We start from the raw sequence: 15709 nt of genomic DNA, 5'->3' as shown, positions 1-15709 counted from the left end.
AATGTTTTTGCACAGCAGAGCTCGTGGCCTGTGAAGTTCATGCCTGTTACACAAGTACTGACTTCTCAACCTCTCCTAGAAAAAGATACCATCAGCCTTTCTGGCGTGGCACCTTGGTCATCCATCACTCATTGCCTGGCCTCTCCCCATCTCATCAGTTTCTCAGCAACCTCCCCCAATGGCCAGATGAGTCACAACCACACATTAGGAAGGCATCTGACATCACTGTGGTCAGGGTGCAAGCCCAGTGCCAGTCCTAAGTTCCTGGGTCTCAGGCAGCTGAATCCTGCCGTCAGCACTTAGGTTAACGGCTCCACTGATTATCATAAGCTCTGTGCTCAGCTCAGGCAAAGGCAGGGGAGCCCTGGTGTTGGAGCAGCATAGCCACTAATCATTGCATGTTCCCAGGTGCTGCTCAGGTGCTTCCTGGCAAGGCCTTTGAAGAGTATGTTCATTCAGCATTCCTGGGCTCTGAGTCATCGCAAGGTACAAGTACGGAAACCACTGCTGTGTTGGTGCCTTTCTCCTCCAACTTTGGGTGCAAGATAGAGGGGCACGAAGGGCCTCCCTCCAGGAACTATTTGCGGGGCTGGGCAGCGGTCTGGAGAAGGGGGCTAACCTGCTGGCCCAGTTTACAGTCCATTCCCTAGCGCCCTCCCTCAGTCCTGCATTTACCAGCAGCCAGTGTGCTGTGGACTAGGAGCCAGAGCCCTGGGTGGGGGTGCTGCTGCGACACTTGAGATTTAATGAGGGTAATGAGGAACCGCAGGCCACTCCACTTCCTGCCCTATGTTCAGGGAGAAACATAATCTCACGAGTAAGATTTCAGGGCTAACTCAGAGGGGGAGTCTGGGAGCTCAGAGAAGATCAAGGTGAAGGGAGAGAGGCTCTCCCCTCCCATCAGACTGCCCAAGTGCCACCTAAACAACTGTCCTCTGGCAACGGGGTAAGTCTCTGATGGAACTCTGAGGAGTAGCCCCAGCAAAGGCTGTGACCATGACCCAATTCATTGGGAAGGCCAGATACATCCACTGCAGGGGTCCACTGTCCCTCCAAGTTAATCAGTCAGAGGCCTCAGTGAGAGTTTGTAATCTGAACAAAAGAAAATAAACTGCTTTTCCTGTGCAAAGCGCTCAGGTTTATCACCATCCCTTCTTCTTCTCAGGCAAGTTACATGTCTGTGCTAACCACGCTCAACTAGCCATTCGGGAGCATGCGTGACTTTCTCTAACACAAGTGGGAGGGGGAGAAGACCAAGGAAGCTCTTCTGTCCCAGTTGTGATATCACGGTCTCTGCAAGAGTCACCCACACTGAGACAGAGGGATTCCAGCCATGGTGGCATCTAGACTTCTCTCTTGGTTTGGTCTGGAAGTTTTTCGGACATGAGAAATTCTCTGGATACCACCGAATTTTTCAAATATGGAGTTGGTGCGCCTTCCTCACAGACATCATCTGGCCCTAAGCTTTGAGCAGAATAGACAAGCTCTTCAGCTTCTGAGAAGGTCTCCTCTAGCATTCCAGAATACGGGTGTTGGAATTTTCTGTATGGAATCTCGGTTGAAATGGGGGGCTCCACGAAACTCTCCCCGGGGGGACAATAAGGCCTGTAGGGGGAGGTCACGTATTCATTCTTTTCCCCTGCCAAAATGTTTTCCTGAGACTTTCCAGATTCCTCTGTGGAAACGTCTTCTAGAAAATTCTCAAAGTTCACCACCAACTTGTCAATAAAGTCTTTAGGGGCAGAACGTAGTTTTAGAATCCTGTCTTCTTCCATGTTCAGAGAGTCATCAAACTCATTCAGATTTAGCTTATCCTGGAAAGAGAAAGGGATATCCCCAATGGTCACTTGGGGGCTACACATGATGTAACCAAAAGCTCATGGGGTTTGGGACACCCAATGCCCCACCTGTTGACCATCTCCCCATATTCCTCCCAGAAGTTGTGGCCAATCTCCTCTACATGCCCTTCAACAGGAGCTTGGCAAGATTGGACCATTTCTTGCCCTTCAACAGGAGCTTGGCAAGAGTGGCCCATTTCCTGAGAAAGAACACATTGTACTCAAATAATTTCTTCTTTTAGAGAGCTCAAGGCTACTTTCCACATGATTGTACGCTCACAAACACCCAGCTGAGATGGGAGCATCAAAATTAGAACTCTTCCAAATAGCAAAAACATGATCATGTAGACAAATGACTTGCCCATATCACCAAAAATCGAAGGTGGCCCTGTGGCAGGGGCAGTTTCGTCTTTGTAATCTTTGTATCACCAGAGCCTACCTAGCCCAGTGCCTGACATACAGTAAGCAACTAGTAAGTGTTTGCTGTAGAGGCCAGACCTACAGATTACTCCAAAAGCATTTTAAACATCAGACAATAGTGCCTATGAATTCATTTACTCTCTTAATAACTTTTAATAAGTAGGAAAGTAGATCATGTAATATAGGACTGATAAAGGAAAGAAGAAAATAGAAATCAAAATAACAAAAGCGAAAATAAATAATAAAAATGTCCATGTTAAAAAGAGACTTCTGAGTTGAAAGAGGGCCAATATTAAAAATTCCTGCATCAAGAAACACTGGAAACAATATTTCAATAGTAAGGATTTAAAGGCAATATTTGATTGGGCTTATTTCTACGTAAGCAAGAAGCTAAACTTTAAAAATTTTCAGAACAGTTTTAATTTAAAAACTTATGAAAAAGGAGGTTTCTACATATGATTAATTCACTAAAAAAACCCATTGCCAGTTAAAGTGTGACTATAACTTCCCCAATCTGAGAAAAACAAAGTGAGGCAGCCTTCTCCGGCCTTTGGACATCCATGCACGTCCCCTCAGAGGCTCCAGGTGGTCTCTAGATTAACTTGCTCTTGGCTGTATTTTAAATGGCCTCAAATCTTATAGTCAGGCTCTGTTGCTCTCTAACTACACAGTCAGGTCCTGAAGGGTAGGGCCAGCGTCTTTCTTCCAGGGTATCCTTTGTAGGACCGGTTCCATGCCCAGCACACACTGGGTCCTTGTAAACCTGTTGAAGCCTTTTCTCTTGTCCAAAGGATGAGGTCAGTGTCATTCCAAAAAGGCTGATTCCATCTGCCAGCCATTCCTGGGGGGTTTTACTGCCGAGTTTTGTCTGTGGGAACCCTGTACAAAGCTCAGCCCGGCACGGCTCCACACCTCCAGCGCCCACGACCACCTCCCACAACCAGCCTGTTCAATGATTTTCTCAACAAAAACAGGAGTGTTTACCTTGAAATCATCTTCCTGCCATGTGGCTATACTGCTTTTAGCAGGGTTGGGGACATCAGGCCAACAGAGGTGCTTCAAATTGCTGATAAAAGATAAGATTTTAAAATAGAAATGAGTCCCAGAAGCATTTGACTTGGACAATATGGCTGAGCCAAAAGCATGGGGCTTTGCTAAAGAAAATTGTGTGGTTCCCTATGAAATAAGGGCAAGCACCTGGCCTCCTGCCTGAAACTGGGAACGCAAACTAGTGTGTTGGGAGGGTGCTGAAATTATTATACAAGTCATCAATGGGATGTGATAGGAAGAGATCTCTCCACACGCAAAGCTGCTAGGCCTTCCCTCCCCATTCTCCACACCTGGTCCTGATGCTAGAAACCCAGACCATCACAGAGCCATTTCTTTGAAATTTATTCTTTGTGAACTCTAGTACTCTAAACCTTGTATGCTACACACACGTTACTACAGTGATTCTCAAAGCGTTGTCCTACCCAGCGACATCGGCATCACCTGGGAACTTGTTAGACATGCAAAGTATACAAGGATTTGTGCTGGTGACTTGCTCACAACCTGCATTTGGGAACCGAGGTTGACGTGAGCTTGACCATAACTAAACACAGCTGCTTGGCAGAGACGGCCCACAACTGTGCAACTCTGGGGAGAAAAGTCTACTGGGAAAGGGGCCCTTGACGTAGCATGAGGCTCTCTGGAGAGAGAAAGCACAAGACCCTGAAGACAAGCTTCCTTCCCCAGAGTGGCCACGGCAGGCAGAACAAATGTCCCTGCCACCAGCCCTCCAAAACCATTCCACAAGCAAGGCACAAGTCTGTGCTGGGCGTACGACTGGCCAGCACTCTAAATTCATGGGTACTCAGCTCCCTGCTCTGCCTAGGAGAGAAGCTCGTGTCCTCGAGACCTTCTGCTACTGCCAGGGAGCCTCTCTAGACATTGAGAGAAAAGACTTTCTCTCCAACTCTAGTCTCAGATACCAAACACAGCAGACAAAGTCTATGGGGCAGCTGGCACTCCCCTGGCCTCAATAGGGCCGAGGCCAGTGCAAGGGGCAATGGGGAGTGAAAGTCCTCTTGTTTGGTCAGAATTCTGATGAGCCATAGTATATGGCACATAATAAACTCAATAAATATGTACCAAATAATAAATGAACGAACACCTCCTTAATGGTAGAGCACCCTCTTCCACCCATGAGGCCTTTCACCCTTCTCCATCCCTGCTTTTGAGGGCATGTACTGTGGGCTCTAAACTCACTTGGGTTTTTTCAGACCATATGCCACCGTCAGGATGATGAGAATAAGTAGGCCTCCTCCAACCAGAGAAGTTATAAGGCAAATCTCAAAGACACCTTTGAGAAAAGGAGAACAAAACTTAGTATCAGGGTTAGCCACTCACTTTCCTGATAAAAATCAAAGCTTAACTTTTCTTCCAGTAGCTTCAGCAACACATTTCTTGTTAGTTTTCTTCCAATTCATTCAATTAAAAAAAACAACAACAACAAAAACAAACAAACAAAAATCTTGGTGTTTGTGGCTCCCCATCTAGTTCTCATCTCCCTGAACAATACTGACATACACTGTGTTCACCAGGTCCATCCTCCAAGTTCATTCATTTCGTGAATATTTATTGAGCACTTATGATTTGATAAAACAAACAGCAATAAACAAGAACTACAAGATCCCTGCTCTCATTGAGCTTGCATTCTAGTAGAAGGATTCAGACAATAAATAACATAAGATTGTTTCTGATAAAACAGCAATAGAGAGTAACCAGGGTAAGATGGGAAGAAGATTAGCAACATTAGTTACTAGGGTGGTGAAGGAAGATTTCTTTGAGAAGTGAAATTTGAGCTAATATTAATAATGAGAAGGAACCATCATGCAAAAATATGGGGAAAGCATTCCTGGTAGAAGAAGCAGCACATGCAAAAGCCTTGAAGCCGGAACAAGTGAAGGAACATAAATAAAAGCACAAAGTGGTAAGAGAAGAGGTGAGTAAGGGAGAGATGGTGAAAGCTATAGGAAGGAGGTTAGATTTTATGTAAAATACAGCAGAAGCCACTGGTGGGTTGTAAGCAGAGGGTCTAGAGTTTTAAACTCTGGCTGTTATGTGGAGAACAGATTGTAGAGGATCAAAGATAAAAGCAGTGAGATCTATAATCTGTAGACCAAGGGTAAGAAATTTCCAGGCTCTAAGGTAGGCGCTTGCCTTATTTGACCCCTTGAGAAAATTCCATCACAGAATGCAATTTGTGCCTAGTGTTGTGAAAATACAACATGAGTTTGACAGATTTTAAAGAGCAATATCAACAAGAACTCCAAAAAGGCAATGTTAGTCCATAAAAACAGAACATGCATTCTACGTAAAAACATATGCTATACTCACATGTTCCAGAATCATAAAGCTATATCTATTCTTTCGAAAATGTGAAGAGCAAGAGGCTTTCAAGAGTACTGGAAGCGGACTATTTTTAGCTGTTTGCACTGCAAAATTTGGAGATGTTCCTTCACTTTTGATATAAAAGATTGTTCATTCCTTAAACAGTTTTAATACATCCTTAAAATCAAATCTCTTTTACGCAAGGACTAGGAAAAAATTAACATATTTCTCTGTTTCTCCCATTCTCCTTCCTTCTTCTTCATCTTCCTCCTCTTTCCCTCTTGAGTATTCCCCGTAACTGTCATATTAAACTACATTGTATTTTACATTTTTGTTATATTAAATCTTTTTTGCTCCCTATTATTTATTTTATTTTATTTTATTTTATTTTTTAAGGAGGACGCAGCTCACTGGCCCATGTGGGTATCAAACCGGCAACCTTGGTGTTATTAGCACCAGACTCTAACCAACTGAGCTAACCGGCCACCCGCTGCTCCCTACTTTTTAATGTAAAAGCTGATAGGTAGAAGATATTATGTACTTTTTTTGTTCAAAAACTCCACAAATGAGTCAACCAATATTTTGTTCAACCAATGTTTTCCCTCCAAGGCCCTGCTGTGCAGTAACCTCTGGCATCAGACACTAGTGACTGTGAACTTGGGGACAGCCTTGTGGCAGGAGCTGGTTTGGGGCTGAGAGTGAAGTCGGTATTAACTCGATCCCTCCTCCTCAGGATAACATAGGGCCACCCAGGAGGAAGGAGCAAAATGACCAGGCTTTCAAAGTCAGTGTTGCCTTCCCTACCTACTCTCTCCTCACCTACATGCCTTTCAGGAAGGTCAATGTACCAGAAAGCAGACGGCTCTTCTCACTTAGGTCGGCCCTTCCGTTGGGCTTCCCCCTGCCTTCAGCAAACAGTATGTCTGACTGGTCTAAGGGAAACGGCGAGGAGACGCACCCAGGGCTTGGAGGGAATACTCACTAATTGACAGTGTCTTGAAGTTTATCCTGGTGCCATTGGTCCCCCCGGCTCGGGTACTGGCCATGACCTGCACAGTGTAGGAGGTCTGTCGTGTCAGGGACTCCAGGCCGTACTGCAGGACGCTGGAGTTCACTGTCTCGGCTAAAGGAACAACAGAAGTCAAACACTACAGTCAAGCCCAGCTGAAGTTGTGCTTTAGTTGCATTGAAATAAGAGCACTAGAACCTGTACATCTAAGCTTGGCCATCTCATACCCCAATCTCTCGATGCTTACAATTAGCCTAACAAGATGAATCAAACACCTAAATATAAGAGCTAAGACTATAAAACTCTTAAAAGACAATGCAGGGTAAATCTGCATGGCCTCTTGGCAATGGTTTCTTAGACATGACACAAAACATGCAAAAAACAACGACAAAATAGATTAAACTGGACTTAATGAAAAGTAAAAGCTTTTGTGCAACAAAAGACACTATCAAGAAAGTGAAAAGGCAACTCACAGAATAAGAAAAAAATATATGCAAATTATGTATTTGATAAGGAACTTATATGCAGAATATATTTTTAAAACTCTTAGAACTCAACAACCAAAAGACAACCCAATTTAAAAATGGACAAAGAGATTGAAAAGATTTTCTCCAAAAATATATACAAAGGGCCAACAAACATATGCAAACATGTCTAACATCATTAGTTATTAAGGAAATGCAAATCAAAATCACATTGACATAGCACTTTGTACCCACTAGGATAGCCACAGTAATTTTTAAAAAATAGAAAATAACAAGTGTTGGTAAGGATGTGGAGAAATTGGAATTTTCATACACTGCTGGTGGGAATGTAAAACGGTGTAGCCACTGTAGAAACAGTTCCTCAATAAGTTAAACTAGAATTACCATATGACCCAGCAATTCCACTCCTAGGTATATACCCCAAAGAATTAAAAGCAGAGACTCAGACAGGTATTTGTGCACCAATATTAGCAGCATCATTAATCATAGTAGCCAAAGGGTAGAAAGAACCCAAATATCCATCCACTGATGAATGGATAAAGAACATTTGGTATATCTATACAATAGAATATTATTCAGCCATAAAAAGGAATGAAGTACTGATTCATGCTACAACATGAATAAACTTTGAAAACATTATGCTAAGTGAAAGAAGTCAGACCCAAAGGCCGTATTTTGTATGATTCCATTTATGAAATATCCAGAATTGGTAAATCCATAGAGACCGAAAGCAGTTTTGTGGTTGCCAGGGACTGTGGGAAATGGGCAACGGGAAGTGACTGATTGATGGGTACAGGGTTTCTATTTGGGGTGGAAATAGGTAGTGGTGATGGTTACACAACATCATGATGTAGTTAATGCCACTAAATCATATACTTTCAAAAGCTTAAAGGGGTAAATTTTATGTTATATGTATTCTACAATAACAACAACAACAAAAATAGCTTAAACAGGAATCCAAGCCTAACACAGAAATTAGGGTGTCAGAAGATACTGTAGATTCAAGAAAAAAGTATGACTTAGCGGTGGGCAGTAGGAATCATGGTCAAGGTTCCTGTCCTGCACGAGGTGAGTGCCACCAAATGCGGTCTGTCCCCACTCCACTCTTTAATCCAAGCATGCCCCACTCTGGCTTAATAGTCAAGAAGCTCCCCAGAGGCGAACCTGTTCACAGCCTGACAAATTATATCAACTCCTCCAGTTCCTACAGGACTCTCAGGTACTGCCACTTCATTCTCATTTGACTCCAAAAATCTCAAGAGGCAGGTGCTCTTGGTCCCATTTTCAGAAAGGCTCAAAGACGCTAAGAGACTCATGCAAGGTTGCAGCACACCAACCATGGGAGACACCCCTATAACAGGTCTATGCATAGCATCTATTTGGGGTTCTGGGTTTTTTTAAATTTGGCTATAAGCACACTTACAGAATTCCTTTCCATCCTCGGCTTGGTAAAATATGGTATAGTTGCTGATGAAACCGTTTCTCTGTCTTTTGGGAATCTCTTTCCACATGATTGTGACTGTTTTCACGCCAATGTTCTCTGCCTTGGTCACAGGACCTATTGATGGAACTTTACCAGGAAGGGAAATATATAACATAATAAACACTGAGTCACACCCCAGCAGATCCTGCCCCCAACAAAGGCTCTGGTCAGTACTCAAACTGAAATCAGTGTTAGAGGTGGGTGATGGGGGCAGAGTAGGGAATTGATGAATCAACTCATTTAGGGAAATTGTTTTCTGGAGTCATCCGTCTTGAACAGGAAGAGAAGCAGTGTCCACGATCAGAGAAAAAGGACTTTCGTATAGACCTCTCACTCTAATTTAGCATCCAATTCTTTCATTCACATCTGCAATAGCTATTGTCATATAGTTGAAGAGTATGCTTCCATGGGCTTCCTTTGAGTGACAAGATATATTTTTTTCTGTTGAATTTGGAAGATATTAACTTCTAAAAGGACAAAAATGAAATCTGAGAAGCTCACCAGTAAAACCCTTACTTATAGCTATGCAATTAAAAATAATTTTTTAGCATGTCAAACTTATGATTTACTCTGTAGGGTCCCTATGGGGTCCTAACTAAATGTTATTTCTGCTTACAGCGCTGTTTGCACTAAGTTTCTTTGTGACATTGGCAAGTTGTTTCACCTCTCTAAGCCTCAATTTTCCATTTGTGAAATGAGGGGCTTGGACTTGACAATCTCTAATGTCTACCCCCACTTTGAAATTCAGTGAATCTATAACCTAACCACCAGTGTGTCACACATAGCCTACTGCATGATAAAGGTGCAGCATGGGTGAGCACTAAGACTACGGGCATTCACAGACTTGTCTGACTGTTAGACAGAGCCCAGTGTTTCATTCCCCCATAGGACCCTGTCCATACATACTGCCTTCTTTGACATAAGCCTGGATGGAATATGGCTGGCCCACTCGGTCCTGCAGCATTGGATACACAGAGATGTTATAGCACCAGAAAGGTTTTAATTTATCTGTTAAAAAAAAAAAAAAAAAAAAAGGAAAGTGAGGGAGAGAGGAGAGAGAGAGATAAAAGCAAGCAGTAAGTACAAAGTATGGTATGCAGAAGGAATACAAGGCTAAGAGTTATGGCCTTAGATTTATGGAATATATTCTATTTCTCTACATTTCCATATCTGGAAAATAAGGAGTTTAGTTGGGAGGGTCTGTAATGTCTATTCTAGTTCTAACATTTTAAAATAATTCTTAGAACTAAATCTGCACCAATCTGATGAAATGACAGAGCCACCCAGGAAGGGAGAAGTAAGAGATCCAGTCCCTTCTCCACCACTGATTTTGTTATATGACTTGGGGGTACTGCACAATAAACTTAATCCTTCTGTCAATAGTATATCACTGTAGAGAACTCAGATACCATGAATTTTAGCTCTTGTGTCTGCCTGCATCCCTGCATGAGTGTAATTCTTCATATGGATGCTGTTAAGTATTAAGAAAAGGTTGGACTGATAGGAATGTGAGGATAAAACCTCACTCATGTGTCTTACAAGGATCAGAGACTTTTTTGAAAAGAAGGTTATTCCCTGTATCCATCACCTGGGAAAGGGGCCTACCTCTGAAACAGGAAACCAGAACTAAAGGGGGGTCTCCTGGGTAGGACAGATGGAATACAAAACCCATATGCTTGCCTCATAATCAAGATATCTGGGAAGTTTTCTCTAATGGTGGGTGTCAAAACAGTGTTTTTCACCTGGAAACACGCCCGATACCTGGTCTGATACCCATGACTTCATGTCCCGGCATTATTGCTGGGAAATGCTAAGAAATGTGTCGCTTCATTAAGCTTGCCATAGCTTGTCAAATGCTATTAACCACATTCACAGCTGTGAAGCCAAAGTTAAAGATTTAAAAACTGATGAAAATGAAATAGAATCCTCCTCAGAAGGAGCTTGGGGGGTCCACATTGGCTACCTTGCTGGATTGTCCAGTTCCTGGCCCAAGACACAGATTCCCAGGAAAAGGTGGAGGACTCTGCATCCAAATCTGGAAACCACTCAACCATCCATGAGTCCACCTCCGGAACGGAGCTTTGCCACTCCACCACTAGCTGGTCCTGAGTGAGGCAGGCATGCACGGCCTCGATGCACTGAAATGCTGAAAGGCAAGAAAAAGACGGCTTCACAACTACCCAACTCATCCTCCAAATGCACCAACCACATGGGCATCCATTCATTGCCCAAATCACAAAGAAGGTCAAAGTTCAGGATCTCCACAGCAGTTTCCTTTGTGGTACTGTTTTTACCCGTTTTATTGTATCCCTTCTCTTTACTCCCCATCTTTGATAATTAAGTGCCTTCTTAATCATTCCTTACCTCCCCCAAATTTACCTGTTTCCAGAAAAGGGTCTCACTAGAGAGGTGATGACTAAAAGACTAACCGTCTACAGGTGTCTCTGCAAGTCAAAAGGAAAGCAAGCTTGAGACCAAGAATAAATCTCTAAAGGCAGAATCTCAGGCACCAGTAATTCTGCGGCTGGAAACCTGGAAGATGGTGACCCATAAAGCATACCACGGAAAGAGCTTCAAATTTCAACTACCTGGGCTGGCCCTACACAACCTGGTTATGGATTCCTTTCCTCAAGACAGTAAGAATTGTGTCTGTACCACAAAGCACCTAGGTATGGACCAATACGCAAATGACAACATTTTCTGCCCACCCAGCAGAAAACTCACATCTGGAAACAGGTCTCAAGGATTCCTTTAATAGAAAGGTGAACATGTGGCTTCCAATCCAGTCTAGGCATTAATCAGAATTAGAGATCTATCTCATTGAAAATGTTCTGAATATGTCTAAGAGAAGAGAACTATTTGGAGGTGCAGTTAGGCAGAGTAAGAGGGCACAAAGCAGTGGTGCTCAGAAGACCAGAGGTGTGGCTCTCCCCTCTCATCCACTCCTCACACCCACAACACACCTGAGCCTTCAACATTGGAATCCACAAAAAGTATGTTAAAATGAACATCAGAGACAGTCCGGGATGAGGGCAGAAGAGGAGACGGTGTCCCTCAAAAAACCCCAAAAGCCTTTTGAAGCTGGGCGCTTAGGCCAAGTGTAGGGATTTGGTGTGGAGGCTGGGGGTACAAAATCCTGCTGTTTCTAGGCAACAGGAGGGCTGTGTGCATACATGGGAGTCTCTGTTCTTGAAGGACACAGTTTATGGATCCTTTTCCTAAAGTGGGCCTTTATGAGACACTCCAGCTGCTAGTCCTAGAAGCAAGGCTAGGTGACTTGTCAACCTAACAAGGTAGCTCTGAGGAAGAGCAACTGAGGCATAAAGGAAATGTGGCAGGGGCCAGGGCCAGGAAATCAACCCGCCTAATCCCTGGGGCTCCTACTTCCTCCTCCCTGCCCGCCACTACTAACAGCCTCTAAGCACCGTAAGTTTCCATTACAGACAAGCTGAGAGTCATTACTGGAGCCTCGGGAGCCCTGCCTAGCTTCTTGTGGCAGATAAGGTGAGTGCTCACAGATCCTCTCAGATTTCTTCTTACTGTTTTTGTGTATTTTGTTTGATTAGGATAACTTTGAGATGTGACTTATACTCCAGAGCCCTATGCAGTGTCCGGCTGGAACGACCATCCACCACCAAAAGACCTCCTCAATACCACAGAAGGTGACCTTATTTGGAAATCAGGTCATTGCCGATGTAAGTAGTGAAGATGGTGGTCCTTCAACCCATAAGACTGGTATCCTTATAAGAAAAGTGGAATTTGGACACAGGCACACAGGAAGCTGTCCATGTGAAGACCTTGGCAAGGGATTGGAGTCATGCTGCCACAAAGAATATGTGGGGCTTCCAGAAACTGGAAGAAGTAAGGAAGGATCCTCTCCCTAAAGGCTTTTGAGGAATCATGTCCCTGCCAACACCTTAGAATAATGAGACAATACATTTCTGGCTTTTGAAGCCACCCAGTCTATGGCACTTTTTTGGGCAGCCCTGGGAAAACCAAAAAACACTTCGGCTTGGCTTCTTCCCCTTCCCTGGCCTTGCTTCCTCTGCTTCCTTTTCTGGTCTCCCTAGAGGCACTTTCTTAATAAATTACATGCACACAAATCCTGGCCCAAAGACCAGAGTGAGTGTTGGTTTCTAAGCTCACACTCCATCCCTTTATCAACACTGGTGCTCTGAGGAGCAGGAGTCAGGTGCAAAAAGCCAGATGTGCTGCAGGGACTGAGGGAACAAGCCCAGGCTGAACACCGGGATGGCAGAAATGGTTCAATTAAGCCATGAGTCAACCTTAAAAGACCAAAGGGTCTAAGCAGCATTAAAGGGTGCTGAAAGAGAAGTTTCCAAATCAACACTGTGCTTAACATAAACTAATTGCTGGATCCATCCGTCATTCAACAAGAACTTTTTGAGCAGTTTCTCAAAATACAACACACACCCAGGGGTGGTAGGAAATATAGATCCTTCCTGAGGAAAGGTGCTTTGACAATGAACGTGTTTAATGTCTTGTGACTTGCATGAAGGCAGTCACTCTGGGCCAATCAAACAGAGCTCTCAGGTGGTGCCTCACCTTTGCCAGCTCTCCTAGGCTGATCTCAACTCCATCCCATTTCAGTCCCAACCTCTCACTGCACAAGTGGCCTTGCATTTCCAGGCCCCACCTCAGACCACTTCACAGCTGCCTGTTGCCTAAGGTCTCCTAGAACTCAGAGGATGTTCAGGCCAGAAGGAATCTGAAGGGATATCTATTCCTTTCCCTAATTTTAAAGATGGGAAAATAGAGGCCAACAGAGCTGAATAACAGCTCAGCGTCACACACCATCTGTGACCAGAATTGTAAGTCACTTCATTAATACCAAGTCCAAGCTTTAGGATAAATTATATTGTATAAATTTGGAATCATACAGGCCTGGGCTTGAATTCCACCTGAGAGACCTTGGGCAAATTACTAAGCTTTCCTGAATTTCGGCTTCATCATCTATGAATTGGATCTAATAGCATCTACTTCATGGATTATTTCCAGGCTAACATTAGGTTAACCTGTCATCTTAGCACAATGTGTGACATATACTAATGGATAATATATGATTATTATACTGACTTAATGATTGTTATACTTGCAACAATTATTATAACTATTCTCTAGTTGACTCCACTTTATTAAACAAAATTCTATAAAACATTACTTTCTTATATGTCTAGGATAGGGGTCTATAAACTTTCTCCATAAAGAGCCAAATAGTAAATATTTTAGGTTTTGCAGGCCAAATGGTCTCTGTCACAACGACTCAACTCTGCCATTGCTGCACAGAAGGAGACACAGACCATATGTAAACAAATAGGTGTGGTTGTGGACAAATAACAATTTATTTATAAAAACAGGTGTCGGGCCAGGTTTGGCCCACAAGCTGTACTTGCCTGCACCTGGTCTGGGACCACTATAACTGATGATTGCACTGATGCTTCTGACACAAAGCAAGTACCTTCAGAATTGGGAAAAATGAACAAAAAAGTCTATGTAAATTTGGCATAATTTTAGTTAAAGTATATTTTATAGTATTTTTAAAGTTGATAATCCATGTCTAAAAAATTTAATCAATCAGAAATTTTATTATGAATGACAATAATAATAATTAGCTCTAAACAAAGCATTTTACATACGCAGTCTCATTTCATCTTCACACACAACAGCTCTATGAGGAAGGTACTATATGATAGCCCCATTTTACAAGTAGCTAAGGTTTAGAGAGGTTAGATAACTTGCCCAAGGTTTATGTATCTAGTGAAAGAGCAAAGATTTGAATCCGGACCTGTTGGAGTCCAAAGGCCATGTTTTTATCCCCTACTTTTTACTGCCTCCCACTCCAGGGCTACGCCAGGAAACTGAGATGACTGATCAGCAGCAACTCTATTAACGAACGTGTATTAAATGACACATGCATTTGTCAGAAACTTCAGAACCAGGGGTGCTGAATAGGCCAGAACAAAGGACTGTGGGGAATACTATTAAATATCAACTAAAATAATACCAAGTATAGCTCAAAACACAAAATGTGTACATCTAAGAGTCTTAAAATGAGGCAAGGGAAGAAATGGGCTAAGTTTAAGGAAAAGAGAAAAAGGGGAGCATAGGCAGACAAGTCTAGAGCCAGTAGTGTAAATACTTAAACCAGTGTAGGTCTCAGCAAATAGAAAAAGGTGGCAAATTGGAGAGTGCATTCCTATGGTGTATTTCAACAAACGTTTCTGAATGATTTTTCTAGGCAACTGCTCTATGCCTGTTCTAGGTATTGGAAATGGAGGAGGAGGAACAAAAGGAGGAAGAGGAAAAGGAGGAAAAGGAGAAGAGAAAAACAGGTGAAAATCTCCGCCCTCATGGAACTTGCCTCCTACTGAGGGAGAGATCGGTAATAAACACAATAAATGAGAAAACCTATAGAATGAGGAATGGTAAGACTTGTAGAGAAAAGCAGGGACGAGGAAATCTATCCCTTGCAGTTCCTTGAATAAAAGTCAAAGAAGGTATTTTATTCCAAAACAAGATATAGGGTATGAGTTTGCCGGGGAGCAGTAAAATGTTAAAAACTACTTACTCAAAAGTATAGTGACCAATTTATTGTCAAGTAGAGATATTAGAACTTTTCCTAACTTGGTAATCAAATGGAAGGGGGAAATGGAAGAAAACGGGAGAGTGAGCAAAGAAGAAGGGAGAGTGAGCAAACCAAGGCTGAGGCATGGTCAATACTATGAGAGGGAGATTTCAAAAGAGAGGTTTCAGTCACAGAGAACAAATGCGGCAGATCTGACGGCTGTATAGGGCTCAACCCAGCTTACATTCACTTAGACCAAAACAAATAGAAGCTGCACATAGAACGTCTGGGCTTATGACTTGGTATAATATGATTTATGAAGTCTGATTTTCCACACAGGCACTTTACTTCAAGGGGCTCATGAATTACCAGAAGCTTTTGCTCTTCCCACCAGAACCTAAGAAGTGTCTATTACATTTTCATTTTGACTCAAGTGAAACAGTAACCCTTGAGAGGATATGGACTACTCCTTGGCCAAGTGGATGGGCGCAGGCATCTAAGTAAGAAGTCTACACT

The 15709-nt window shown here is 43.0% G+C and overlaps 1 protein-coding gene across 1 annotated transcript in view; it reads right to left on the bottom strand.

Annotated features, from left to right (window-relative positions):
• Window positions 1-1210: 1210 nt before the first annotated feature.
• The window catches only part of IL31RA (interleukin 31 receptor A), a 60642-nt gene continuing 46143 nt past the window's right edge, over window positions 1211-15709 (bottom strand). Inside the window, exons 10-16 of the mRNA XM_074328940.2 lie at window positions 10571-10753; window positions 9514-9615; window positions 8548-8694; window positions 6613-6753; window positions 4506-4599; window positions 3243-3324; window positions 1211-1814 (exon numbers count right to left, since the gene is read on the bottom strand). Coding sequence (XP_074185041.2) covers window positions 1344-1814; window positions 3243-3324; window positions 4506-4599; window positions 6613-6753; window positions 8548-8694; window positions 9514-9615; window positions 10571-10753 — 1220 coding nt within the window. The 3' untranslated portion in view covers window positions 1211-1343. The remainder of the gene's footprint in view (window positions 1815-3242; window positions 3325-4505; window positions 4600-6612; window positions 6754-8547; window positions 8695-9513; window positions 9616-10570; window positions 10754-15709) is intronic.

The sequence above is a fragment of the Rhinolophus sinicus genome, chromosome 3, assembly GCF_057876585.1.
Source record: "Rhinolophus sinicus isolate RSI-liver-muscle chromosome 3, RSI-T2T, whole genome shotgun sequence".
Lineage (NCBI taxonomy): Eukaryota > Metazoa > Chordata > Mammalia > Chiroptera > Rhinolophidae > Rhinolophus > Rhinolophus sinicus.
Note: the sequence above shows the minus strand (reverse complement) of the source record. Positions and strands in the feature narration are given on the sequence as shown.